Source organism: Esox lucius, chromosome 12, assembly GCF_011004845.1.
Source record: "Esox lucius isolate fEsoLuc1 chromosome 12, fEsoLuc1.pri, whole genome shotgun sequence".
In the NCBI taxonomy this organism is placed as follows: Eukaryota; Metazoa; Chordata; class Actinopteri; order Esociformes; family Esocidae; genus Esox; species Esox lucius.
Genome location: NC_047580.1, coordinates 276,996 through 291,248, shown reverse-complemented (window position 1 = coordinate 291,248; position 14,253 = coordinate 276,996). Strand labels below are relative to the sequence as shown.

Sequence of the window (14,253 nt, the reverse complement as noted above, 5' to 3'; positions counted from 1 at the left end):
ACACGCTGGAGGGACTATGTCTCCCAGCTGGCCTGGGAACGCCTCGGTGTCCCCCCGGAAGAGCTAGAGGAAGTGTCTAGGGAGAGGGAAGTCTGGGCATCTCTGTTTAGACTGCTGCCCCCGCAACCCGGCCCCGGATAAGCGGAAGAAGATGGATGGATGGATTTAAAACAAACAAATCCTGTAGTTCATTCTTTTTTAGACTACTGAATGCTAAGGAAGCTAAACCTCATGGATACTGGGGGTCTGAAAGGCCTGGCGGTTCTAGAGTAGTGTAAGTCGAAATAATCTTTAGTTAAATATAGTTTAGGTGTTGACACATAAAGTACAGTATAATAGTTTTGGTTTAATTGTTTGTGCTTGGTTTTATAGTTACCAAATTTTGAAATTAAAAGGTAGTCAGACCAATTAGGAGAGCATACAGTATAGCCTATTGCCGGTTTTAAAGTCAAATAGCGAATTGTCAAAATGTGCGTTAAGATATAGTAACCCAGTTTCACATTAGAACATTCACATAAAATAGAAAATTACAGATGTTTGTTGAGATATGAATCTGGCAAAGATTCAGGTATACATTTCTGGGGTTTAAATTTGTGCCAGAAAAACCAATCACTTTGGTTTTGGGTATATTAACAAATGAAAATGACTAGGAAAAATGAAAATTACTGTTCAACTGTATCAGTGGGTCATACTTCAGTATAAAATGCACTTTTAAACATAAATCTGTTAAATCTGACATATCAGTGTATTGAACACAAGTTATTTAAACAAAGTAAAGTGCAGCAATGGATACAAATATAAAGGCCTTTGTAGAACCAAAGCCTATGGCTGCGCAGTCTGCAGCTAAAACACTGAAAGCATATAGTAGCCTGAAACATATGTCTGTTTATGCTTTATTAACAAAGGGGTTGGGAGAAAGCTATGCTACTTTGTGGCCATGAGGGGAAGATTTTTCTTGATAAAAAGAAGCATCTCTGCCTTCTTGCATCTCGATTCTATTTCTTTTCTCATCCACCACATGAGCAGCAGAAGAAAACTCATTGTCGCTGCTAGTGCAAGGGGCTGACAGGTATTTTCGTGCAAATTGGGCAAGGGTCGGGAAACAGGATTTGTTGCTTTTCCAGTATTCCATTGGACCCTCAGGCCTGGGAATCGGGGACTCGAGATATACCCGTATCTAAAAGTAGAAAAAAAATCACAGTTGTGTTCTGGGTTGTTTTTTTAAAAGAAGCTAAAATAAATAAATGACCTGCATTTCCGTTTGACTGCTTAACTGTTCTTCTGTGAAATCTGTGTTTTCTTCCAGCAATGAATTATTGTTCCTGTCTGTCTTAGACTTATTTCCTTGTGGTTTGTCAACTTTAGCACAGTCCTTGCTGTTGTTCACCTTTTCCCGCAATATTTCTGTGGCTTGCTATTTGGTTCCAATGTTAAAGTAGAAGTCCTTATATCTAGGGTCCAATATTGTTGCTAGATATTACAGGGGCTCTGCATCGATGTGTCTGAATCACTGTTAAATTGCTTGTAAGAGTGAGCTCTCAACAGATTTCACACTGATCTGTGCCAACGGCCTTGTTCAACAACCGTTTAAGGCTTCAATGGATGCGATCACGTCTGCTACTGTGGCTGTAGCTTGGCTAATATCCCTAGTCAGCTGTTCACATGGTTCGAGAATGGTCAACATGTTCTCAAATAGCACTCATTGGTAAATGCTTAAAATGTCCTACTATCTTTTTCCTGATTGAAACACAGTCTGATATACACTCACCTAAAGGATTATTAGGAACACCATACTAATACAGTGTTTGACCCCCTTTCGCCTTCAGAACTGCCTTAATTCTACGTGGCATTGATTCAACAAGGTGCTGAAAGCATTCTTTAGAAATGTTGGCCCATATTTAATAGGATTGCATCTTGCAGTTGATGGAGATTTGTGGGATGCACATCCAGGGCACGAAGCTCCCGTTCCACCACATCCCAAAGATGCTCTATTGGGTTGAGATCTGGTGACTGTGGGGGCCATTTCAGTACAGTGAACTCATTATCATGTTCAAGAAACCAATTTGAAATGATTCAAGCTTTGTGACATGGTGCATTTTCCTGCTGGAAGTAGCCATCAGAGGATGGGTACATGGTGGTCATAAAGGGATGGACATGGTCAGAAACAATGCTCAGGTAGGCCGTGGCATTTAAACGATGCCCAATTGGCACTACGGGGCCTAAAGTGTGCCAAGAAAACATCCCCCACACCATTACACCACCACCACCAGCCTGCACAGTGGTAACAAGGCATGATGGATTCATGTTCTCATTCTGTTTACGCCAAATTCTGACTCTACCATCTGAATGTCTCAACAGAAATCGAGACTCATCAGACCAGGCAACATTCTTCCAGTCTTCAACTGTCCAATATTGGTGAGCTTGTGCAAACTGTAGCCTCTTTTTCCTATTTGTAGTGGAGATGAGTGGTACCCGGTGGGGTCTTCTGCTGTTGTAGCCCATCAAGGTTGTGTGTGTTGTGGCTTCACAAATGCTTTGCTGCATACCTCGGTTGTAACGAGTGGTTATTTCAGTCAAAGTTGCTCTTCTATCAGCTTGAATCAGTCGGCCCATTCTCCTCTGACCTCTAGCATCAACAAGGCATTTTCGCCCACAGGACTACAACATACTGGATGTTTTTCCCATTTCACACCATTCTTTGTAAACCCTAGAAATGGTTGTGCGTGAAAATCCCAGTAACTGAGCAGATTGTGAAATACTCAGACCGGCCCGTCTGGCACCAACAACCATGCCACGCTCCAAATTGCTTCAATCACCTTTCTTTCCCATTCTGACATTCAGTTTGGAGTTCAGGAGATTGTCTTGACCAGGACCACACCGCTAAATGCATTGAAGCAACTGCCATGTGATTGGTTGATTAGATAATTGCATTAATGAGAAATTGAACAGGTGTTCCTAATAATCCTTTAGTTGAATGTACTTCGTTGGCTCAATACAACCTTGTTTATCGCAAGCTGTAGAGTGTGTGCCATACAGCCCAAGCTTGCAACCCCACATTCCTCCATAGTCTTGGCCATATTGCGTGCATTGTCTCAAAGTACGAAGTGCACCCTCTCCTTTGTTATGTTCCACTTCGCAAACATTGTTTCAAAAGTTTCGCAGATTGCTGCTGTGGTGCGAACCGGAGGAATGTGCATGCAATACTGTCCGTTTAATATTAAAGTCTTCATTGATTCACTGAGCCATCAAACTAAGCACACTAACTGGACTAACGTTAGAATCTCATATGTCCATGGTTAAACTTATGTCGCTTACATTGCCATCGATCAGTCCATGAAGGTGTGTGGCAATAACATCATATACGGCAGGTAGGCATAGGTCGGAAAAGTAGCACCGGCTTGGGAGAATATACCGGGTCTCCAAAGGCTGGTCGTCAAGTGCCATCAATTCCCTGATTTTGTAATTAATTGCTATAGTCTTTGGGTTGTCTCTAGCAAACATCCTGCAGTCTTCAAAGGCACTACTACCTTATTAGCTTTTCTTTTGTGTGTGCTAACGATGGCGGCTGCTTCCTATTTCTTGAATACATCTTTGATGTGATGACCTTTCAGGTGACTTATAACATTTGTTGTGTTAACACTCGTAGTCTTTTTCCCTCCCTTTGGAATCTTTGCGGAACATGTATTGCAAATTGCAATTGTGATGTCTTCTTCTGAAACTCTCCATATCGGTGATGACATGTTTGGTTCTTGTCTACACAGCGTGGCTTGTCTATGAGCAACAGCGTGCTGCGTATGTTCGGTGAATTAAAGCAAAATTAGATTTGTATTATCGGTCTATTTATCAGCTATCATTTACATTTAGGAATAATAAATAATAATATACATTTCCCATTATAGGCCTATAATTTATCGGTTCGATATTTATCGAGCATCCCTAGTTTTTCCTATTCATATCATAAGTCCTGAAATACAAACACATTATTGTATTCCTCAAATTCATTTGACATTTAAAACAAACAAATCCTGTAATTCATTCTTTTTTAGACTACTGAATGCTAAAGAAGCTAAACCACATGGATACTGGGGGTCTGAAAGGCCTGGCGGTTCTAGAGTAGTGTAAGTCCATGTCGAAATAATCTTTAGTTAAATATAGTTTAGGTGTTGCCACAGAAAATACAGTATAATATTTTTGGGTTTATTGTTTGTGCTTGGTTTTATAGTTACCAAATTTTGAAATTAAAAAGGTAGTCTGACCAATTAGGAGAGTATACAGTATAGCCTACTGCCGGTTTTAAAGTCAAATAGTGAATTGTCATAAGATGCGTTCCTCTATCATTCTCTACTTCAAAACCATGATCTAAGCAAATAGCTGTGCTTTGTATTATATTATTTATTAAGATAATTAAAGTGTTAAAACAAATAGTATTTACTTCTGTTTAGGCTATTAGTGTTTCTTTATAAAAAATGCATCGTAATTATAGCAGTGATGACGATGCAGCTGGAAACATTGTGCTTTTAAATTAAACCTGTTATGTTAGGAGCTGTAATGTTATGAACCTTGTAAACAATCAGCAATTTTCTTCAGAAAAATATTTGAGAAATAATAGCATTTTCAGCATTCTAGCTCCCCCATACTTTGGAATAGTGCAAACAGCTTGACGCAATCTACCACATGCTGACGTAATATACCTTATCTTACCATGGTAAGAAAACGCTGTAATTAGATGAGCAACATCTGTAACAGCAGTCAGGGTACCATTGGTTAGCATGTGGAGGTCTGTGCGACCCTCCAAGGATTGCTGGATAATGTTGCAGGCAACATTCACGACTCTTTCACGTCTGTCACATGTGCTTAGTGTGAACATACTCTCATCTATGAAAAGAACAGGGCACCAATGGGGGACCTGCCAATTCTGGTGTTCTCTGGCGAATGCCAATCGAGCTGCATGGTACTGGGCTGTGACCACAGGTAAAACTAGAGGACCTCGGACCCTCAAGCCACCCTCATGGAGTCTGTTTCTTACCGTTTGGTCAGAAACATGCACACCAGTAGCCTGCTGGAGGTCATTTTATAGGGCTCTGTCAGTGCTCCTTTTGTTCCTCCTCACACAAAGGAACAGGTACTGGTCCTGCTGCTGGGTTGGAGCTGGACTGCCTGTGCAACCTGAATGGGCTGCAGGTACCGCCTCATGCTACCAGTAGTGACAAGGACACTACCAAAATGCAAAACTAGAGAACAATCAGTCAGGAAGGATAAGGAGAGGAGCAACTGTCTGTGGCAAACAACAGCAAAACCATTCCCTTTTTTGGGGTTGTCTTGTTGTTGCCTCTCCAGTGCACCTGTTGTCACTTTCATTTGCACCAAAACAGGTGAGAGGACAGATTGATTACCCTGTAGTTTAATTGACTTGGTGTTATACTGTGATGATTGTGTTTCCTTAATTTTTTAGAGCAGTATATATATATATATCTCACACACACACACACACACATATGCAGGGCTCGCTACAAACTCATTATTATTCATTATCAATAAGAGAGAGAGAAAGTGAGCAAGGAGGGATGAAAGGAGAGTGGCCGCCTAAGGCAAGGAGTCTGAGTCAGAAACACAGCACTCACCTTGGTTTTCCTTAGTGTCCACCTCTCTCTCCCTTTTGACCAGCCAACCATCTCTCCCGGCTTTGTCTTTCTTTGCTAAACAGCTCTGGCTCATCATTCATCAATATGCTTATTCTTTCCAATTAAACATATATTCTCCTATTTGCTATAGCAGCTATTCATTATAGCCTCCCTTAGCGAACCTCAGTGGCAGAACACAGAAGCACCCGTGGTCAGAGACCAATCAAGACATGCTCTTCTTATATAATTTCATCCCCCTGGAAGAGAAACCTGTAGCAGAGTAATGTATTGTTTCAAGGTGCAATGAGAGTGAAGGATACATCAGATCTGTCACTGAGCTGAGGCCCAGATGGACGCTTAATTGTAATGGGAGCCCAGCGCGGCTAATGATTAGGGCAGAATGAAGACGGAGGAGAGGAGAGTGAGAAAGGAGGGAGGAAGAGCAGGAATAGTGAAGGGTACTATTCTCTAATCTCTTCATGTTCTATCTTTCTTGCTTATATCTACTTACTTTGCTATCCACCTCTTATTTCTCTTTTCCTCTCCTATTCCCCACTCAAGTTCTTTCTTCTCCCTTTAAGTCAATTAAAGAAAAAAATGTAATATGCAATAGGCGATTCATAGGCGAGTTACTAAATGTTTATGTCAACCAGACTGGTGTTTAGCAGAGAAATGGTCAACGACCGGATGCACCATGTGGTGGAGCAGCTGGATCAATTACTATTAAATGACTGGGATGGTTGGATGTCATATCCATCATGGGCCATTAAATTATATAGTTACATAAAATCGTTAGTTATAGACCATTGGAAATACAGTAGTCTAGCCTGAACCATACCGGCGTCCCGTCTACGGGACGGTTCATACTCATTTGCGGCATGTGGTAAAAACTGCGACGATTCGTAAAATATATATTTTTTTGTCATAGGCATGTCTTATATCGCCAGAAAGCTTGGAATCTCGTTAAACTAATTATAATATGCAATTTAAAAAAGCTATTACGACGACCAAACACGGTGCAATTGTTTCAGGACAGTCAACAAAAACAAAATACTTTACTGTAGGCACTCGGTTTCATTTTTCATGTATCACGGAAAATTTTGTACTTACATTACTGAACCTCCGCAGATTTCTTATCCCTCTGTTCCCAGAGAGGACGGGAAGCATATTTTTGCTTGGTAAAATCCGTTTTAATTTTCATAGTATCCATGCGTCACAGAATGAAAAATGACTCGATCAACATGCAACCAAACTATTCATGCTATCCAGACCGTAACACAAGTATTTTCCCCGTGACATTTGGTATGTCTGTAATGATTAGACACTCAGGAAGATAACTAGCCTTATTCCGAGATTCTACACAGCGAATTGGCTGCGCAATACCTCAGTAAACCCTAGTAGCGCGCCTCACGTTACGCACCAATAAGATGGACCAAGACAAACTTGAAGGACAATATCTTCCTCCAATGACGACCAATTAATTTGAAACATAGCTAGCTAGATAGCCAATGAGCTGGCCTTTCTTGTGATGTGGGAATGTGCACTGTGGGAAGAATGGGCTGGAATCTAGAGGTGTGCTCAACCAGACACCCCTGCATCATTTCGAATTGAGAGAGCATCAGAGCGCGCTAGTATTTTCGTTACGCACATTGTTGCTAGTACTTAGTAGTTACTTCTTCTTGTTATTTCGATCATTTTAAACATTTCGAATTTGAACATGGCTCCTAAAAGTGGGAAAGCGAAATCCAAGACCAAGTACACATACTTGGAGGAGATTTTTGAGGAGATTCAGCGAGAGAGTGACCGAGAGCTAGACAAGGACTCTCTTAGTGAACTAAGTTTTGATTCTGGCGAGGAAGAATTGTTCTTGGAAGGAAAGGATCCCGTTTTAGATTGGTGAGTAAAATAAATTATTGTTCTTTATATGTATGTTCATATGTATGTGTGTACGTGTATATGCTTGTGTACACCTGAAAAATATTTTTATTTGGGTAGTAAGTGTAGTAATATGTATATATTACAAATATACAATTACAGTACAAATAAACACATACACAAATATATATTTCAGCTAAACTTTCATATAAAAAGTTATATAAATACAGATTGAAAGAACTGTTCTTTGTCCTGTGCTATATGTGAGCGTCTTGTTTTGTCTGGGGTTTTTTCCGTCCTGTTTTGGGCCCAGTTGTAAAAGAGATCTTAGTCTCAGTCTGCATGCCTTGTTGAAATAAAGTTTAAATTAGAATATATATATATATATATATATATATATATATATATATATATATATATATATATATATATATATATATATATATATACACACACACACACACACACACATTTGTTATATGGCTATAACATGTTGTTGTCCCAATATATAATTGTAGTATTTGTCCCCATATGTAATTCTAGTCAAATCTAAATTTTATTTTTTTAACAGTGGAAGCGACTCAGACTCGGATGATCTCTGGGAGCCGGCTGCAAAGAGACAACCACAATCAAGCAGTCCTGCCCTCACTACTTCAGGAGCATCTACATCTGCCATTGTTTCTGGGTCTACAACAAGCACACCTTTTGTCTCCAAAATCACTCCAGGTCCGATGTCATCCACACCTACCCCCGTCCGGCCATCCAGAGGTGTGAAGAGACCAGCCCAGAGACAAAGACGGGCCAGTGCACCAGCTGACACCCCCACTGAGGGAGAGGACCGTTGGCACACAGTACTGGAGGAGGATGTGGAGCCACGTCCACCCACATTCAGGCCTAAAAGGCAGCCTGGACCTCAGCTGGACATGACTGGGACATACAGCCCCCTCCATCTGTTCCAGCTGTTTATTACTACCTCTGTTCTTGCGACGCTGGTGTCGAACACCAACAAGTATGGGACTAAAAAGCAAGCTTGAAAAAAAGAGGCATGGAAGACCATTTCCATCAATGACATGTACTCCTACATATCACTGGTCATTTACATGGGGATTGTGCTCCTCTAGCATTCCTGCCTCCTCTAGCACTCCTGCCCCAGGACCTGCCTCCAGTGGTGCGCACATACCAAAGTATCTGGTTGCAGACCTGAATGTGCCTCAAGGCCAAAAGGGTACAGTTGGAAGGCGCCGTTGTACCCTGTGCCATAAAAAGTCACCTATTACCTGCACAACTTGTGGTGTCACCCTGTGCTTTACAACAGAAAGATACTTTTATGGTACTTGGCATCAGCAGCATAACATTATGTAGAGGGTTGACTTGGGTGATCTGGACCCTCAATGTGTACAAAGTTTTTTTTTCACTTTTTGTTTGCTGTGGTTTGCTGTTTGCACTTTTGACATTAGATCAGTGTTGGCTTCTAACTTAGCCCTTATTGTAAATCGTTCACTTATTTTGGGGGGCATTGGATCAGCGTTCTCGTTGGGCCTCCTGTCAGTACCTTTATGAAGAGAAACCAATGATCCACCATGTATGACATTTCTGGGAGTGTGTAAACCTTATTTGTTATTACACTTGTATTTTTGAATAATCTCTGTTGTCATATGCTTGGAATTTAATCATTTATCCAATTTGGCCACTTGGGTAGATTTGGGGACACTCGGGAAGGACACTTGGGAGTCCTCTTACAGAATATTCTGCAGCTCTATGGTCATTCAATGTAGCTGCCTAAAACTTTACCTACAGTCTCCTGCCTTCTAAGGGACACTACTTGAAGTGTCTCCAGCCTCCTATCTCAATGCATGGCCTTCCCACTGCATTTCAAACATGATGATAAAAATAAAAAAAATAAAAAACGTATGTTTTTGGTTTGTTTTATCTTCTGCCAAATCTATTGTGTTATACTTTCCTGCATTAATTTATAATTCCTGCAAACTACAGAGTGTCTCCTTTCAAATGGTACCAAATAAATGTTTCTACTATACTCAGGTCATGAGCTACAAGCATTTAGATTTGGGTACATCATTTTAGGCGGAAATTGACTTTATTTGCACCTAAGATAACAGGCTAGTGTATGTCAACCAACAGTTAACTACCATTTCATGGGGCATTGAACAATATAGTGTGTCAGAATGTTCTGGCTATTATGGTGCATTAAAACCTGGTGGTAGTCATAACCAGACTCCAGGGCCGGAGAGGCAACCAGTACCACAATAATAATTACTCTATCATATGCTACATTCCTCGTGTGAAAAGACAGTCAAAGGGCACAGAAAATATTCCATTATCCATATGTTTATAGCAGCCTTACAATGTTCTACACTGTCATTAGGTTGACAAAACAGCTGCCATTGTGGTGATATGACACGTCATTACATGCGTAACACATACAACCAGACGCAATCTATCCACCTAAGATTTCTCTGCGATTCATTTTCTTCCAGCAGTCAGTAGAATGCTTTTTTTTACTACTTTGTATAAAACACTATCAATCAGTGCTGAAACACCAGTTGTCCATAAAAGCAATTCATTACAGCAGCTTCTAACCAATAGCCACAACCATGTTTGATGAATGTGACTTTCATGTCAATAATATGTTATGGCTTGGTATTGTATGTGTCAGTGCTAATAAAGCCTTCAAGGATTAAAGGGAAAATTCACCGCTAGACACTACTTGGGCTGTTTTACTGTCTACTTTACTGTCTACTACTAGTGATGGGAGGTGTTTCATACATGATCATGGCTTCATTGGTTGAACATGTATACGTTTTGTATCATGTTTTGTATCGGCTACGACACTGCAATATACACAGGTGGATTTGTTTTCACTGGCTTTGAATGGACTACGGCCTTGTCAAATTGTGTTCCCACACTCAACTGGGGCTTTTCAAAATGGGGCAGAACTAGTTTTTACATATACTTTGGAGCTTGCTAGCTAGCTAGTCTTTTTGAGATTGTGAAACTGTGACTGCTTCAGATTATTTAAAATCACTATGAATTCTCAATATTGGGGTTTGCTTACAATTAGGAATGACACAGTTACTGGTTTAACGGTAAATCACAGTAACATTTCTGACGGTTTGTATTACCATTTCATTTATCATGTTAAATAGTCTCCAGCATCAACCAAGATCAAAACTCATGTTAAATAGTCTCCAGCATCAACCAAAGTTAGCAACAGTCTGATGCAGTCTAGCCTAAATCGGGGGTATTGTTTTGTGTGAAGACATGCTGGAAGGCAGTGACGGCACACAGGAGATTTTCTAAGGGGACCAAATGTGAAGTGTGGTCGTATTTTGGGCTTTACAGGAGTGCTGAGGGAAACTTAATCGAAGACGGTCACCCTGTCTGCAGAACATGCAAAAACAAAATTGCTTCTTCAAAAAACAATTCAAATCTCTTGAGTCATCTTCATGACCACCACCTAATACTTAATAGCAAATACAAGGTAAATTAAAACGGACTAAGTAAATATCCTGACATTTTTACATTTCAATCCCAAGTGAACAAAAATGCATACACATAGGATGTTAGGCCAACAGCACCTTATAATAAGGGAACAGACATAAACAAGGAACAGTGCTATTAATTTGATTTGTTTACATATTTTGTCTTATTTTAAACAAATAATTTGCACATTGGATTTGTATACATATGGTTCATACATGCACATTGCTTTACTAGTGTTGCTTTTATATACACATTTGATTTGCTTACGGTTGTGTTCACTAAAATCTGAATTTGGGAAACCTTTACTTCTCATGACCACATGGTGCCATCTTTAATGTTAGTGTTATTATTTTAATGTTTATGCACACAAAAAGTAAACCTGGTCTCAGGGGACATTTGACAATTTTACATTAATCTTTGAAAAATTAAAGTTGTGTAATACAAAAACTTTAACATGGTGGAACATCTCACAACTAATGAGGTTAATTGGCAACAGGTCAGTAACATGATTGGGTATAAAAAGAGCAAGTCTTTCAGAAGTAAACATGGGGAGTGGTTCACGACTCTGTGAAAGACTGCATTTCTCAACGTAACATTGCAAAGTTTGGGGATATAATCATCTATGGTACATTAAAATATCATTAAAAGATTCAGAGAATCCAGAGAAATCTCTGTATACAAGGCCAAAAACCAATATCGAATGGTCAGGATCTTCTTGCCCTCAGGCAGCACTGTGTTAAAAACAGACACGATTCTGTGACATATTGCCATCAGACTTTGTTTAAACAATTTTATAACTGTGGACCTACAGCAAATAGTAAATAGCTCTCTTCAATCAGGAATTTTCCCAACATCTCTAAAAACAGCTGCCATTAAGCCCCTATTAAAAAAGAGAACACTGGATGCATCTATATTGAACAACTATAGACCTGTATCAAATCTCTCTTTTATAGCCAAGATCATTGAGGTTGTCTTCAAACAACTCAGCAGTTTTGTGAACTCAAGCGGTCCCTTAGACACATTTCAGTCAGGTGTCCGACATCACCTAAGTACTGAAACAGCCCTGATAAAAGTTTTAAATGATATATGGCTGAATATAAAGGATTATTAGGAACACCTGTTCAATTTCTCATTAATGCAATTATCTAATCAACCAATCACATGGCAGTTGCTTCAATGCATTTAGCGGTGTGGTCCTGGTCAAGACAATCTCCTGAACTCCAAACTGAATGTCAGAATGGGAAAGAAAGGTGATTGAAGCAATTTTGAACGTGGCATGGTTGTTGGTGCCAGACGGGCCGGTCTGAGTATTTCACAATCTGCTCAGTTACTGGGATTTTCACGCCCAACCATTTCTAGGGTTTACCAAGAATGTTGTGAAATGGGAAAAACATCCAGTATGTTGCAGTCCTGTGGGCGAAAATGCCTTGTTGATGCTAGAGGTCAGAGGAGAATGGGCCGACTGATTCAAGCTGATAGAAGAGCAACTTTGACTGAAATAACCACTCGTTACAACCGAGGTATGCAGCAAAGCATTTGTGAAGCCACAACACGCACAACCTTGAGGCGGATGGGCTACAACAGCAGAAGACCCCACCGGGTACCACTCATCTCCACTACAAATAGGAAAAAGAGGCTACAATTTGCACAAGCTCACCAAAATTGGACAGTTGAAGACTGGAAGAATGTTGCCTGGTCTGATGAGTCTCGATTTCTGTTGAGACATTCAGATGGTAGAGTCAGAATTTGGCGTAAACAGAATGAGAACATGGATCCATCATGCCTTGTTACCACTGTGCAGGCTGCTGGTGGTGGTGTTATGGTGTGGGGGATGTTTTCTTGGCAAACTTTAGGCCCCTTAGTGCAAAATTGGGCATCGTTTAAATGCCACAGCCTACCTGAGCATTGTTTCTGACCATGTCCATCCCTTTATGACCACCATGTACCCATCCTCTGATGGCTACTTCCAGCAGGATAATGCACCATGTCACAAAGCTTGAATCATTTCAAACTGGTTTCTTGAACATGACAATGAGTTCTCTGTACTGAAATGGCCCCCACAGTCACCAGATCTCAACCCAATAGAGCATCTTTGGGATGTGGTGGAACGGGAGCTTCGTGCCCTGGATGTGCATCCCACAAATGTCCATCAACTGCAAGAAGCTATCCTATCAATATGGGCCAACATTTCTAAAGAATGCTTTCAGCACCTAGAAAAGAATGTCCATGTTTAAAATAATTAAATGTGTCTGGCTACGTATGGATTGTAGAACTAGCTACTTGGCTCCTTAATTACTTGTATGTCAATTCATCCTGGTGCCATCACTTTCCCAGGTTAATTGTGAACGTGTACGCGGCCGTCCACATGATGTAAAAGAAATTGGGACTTATCAGACCAGGCAACCTTTTTTCCACTGCTCCAGTGTCCAGTTCTGATGCTTGTCTGCTCATTTTATGCACTATCAATGGTGGACAGGTCATTATAGGCATTCTGACAGGTCTGTGGCTACACACTCCCGAGCGCAGCATGGTGCGATGCGCTGTGTGACCAGTGTTGGGGAATGTTACATTTAATAGGCACTAATCACCCTGGTGATTGGTTATATGCGAGGGTAGTAATCCTAGTTGAAATAGTGAACCACGCAGCTCAGCCTTCCTCTGCACAAATCGCTAGTCGACGCTACATATCGATTTGACATTATTGGGAGCTGTGGGCGTGGCATTGGTAGGTGTATCATTAACTTTAGCAGGAAGTGTTGGTGCTGCAATCTTTTTGGTGCCACCCCTTTGATTGCAATGAGAGAAATTGAGTAGCGTGTTATTTCTTTTATAAATTAACTAGTAAGAGATTACTTTAATTAAATAACCAACGTGTTACGTTACACGTTTCCATTAAAAAGTAGTCTGACTACTTCGTAACACGTTACCCTCAACACTGGTTACGACACATTCCTCCTGTAACCATCATGACATTTCTCAGTGACTTGTGCCACAATAGACCTTTTGTTGGTTCGGACCACACGGGATAGCCTTCATTGCCCTTGCAGATCGATGACCCTTGGGCACCCAACACCCTGTCGCCAGCTTGTGGTTTGTCCCTTTATAGATGACAAGCCTTGCTGTTGCAGAGGTGTTCTGACCAATTTATCTGGCTATAAAAATTTGTCAAAGTTGCTCATGTCTTTACTCCTGCCCATTTCTCCTGCATCCAATACATTGACTATGAGAACTGAATGTTTGCTTACCATCTAATCTA

The 14,253-nt window shown here is 40.6% G+C and overlaps 2 protein-coding genes across 2 annotated transcripts in view; one reads left to right on the top strand and one right to left on the bottom strand.

Annotated features, from left to right (window-relative positions):
- LOC105007870 (potassium voltage-gated channel subfamily D member 3) overlaps window positions 1-14,253 on the bottom strand; it is a 299,675-nt gene that overhangs the window by 62,119 nt on the left and 223,303 nt on the right. The gene's annotated exons all lie outside the window — the stretch shown is intronic.
- Window positions 6,454-9,437, top strand: LOC114840492. Its single transcript, XM_029124160.2, has 2 exons — window positions 6,454-7,517; window positions 8,068-9,437. The coding sequence occupies exons 1-2, from the start codon at window positions 7,339-7,341 to the stop codon at window positions 8,528-8,530; spliced, it is 642 nt and encodes a 213-aa protein (XP_028979993.2). The 5' UTR covers window positions 6,454-7,338; the 3' UTR covers window positions 8,531-9,437.

Bases quoted from the DNA above. Each gene is read 5' to 3' on its own strand.
- LOC114840492 (XM_029124160.2), top strand. From the start codon at position 7,339: ATGGCTCCTAAAAGTGGGAAAGCGAAATCCAAGACCAAGTACACATAC. The intron at 7,518-8,067 runs GTGAGTAAAATA...TTTTTTTAACAG, and splicing joins AAGGATCCCGTTTTAGATTG to TGGAAGCGACTCAGACTCGG.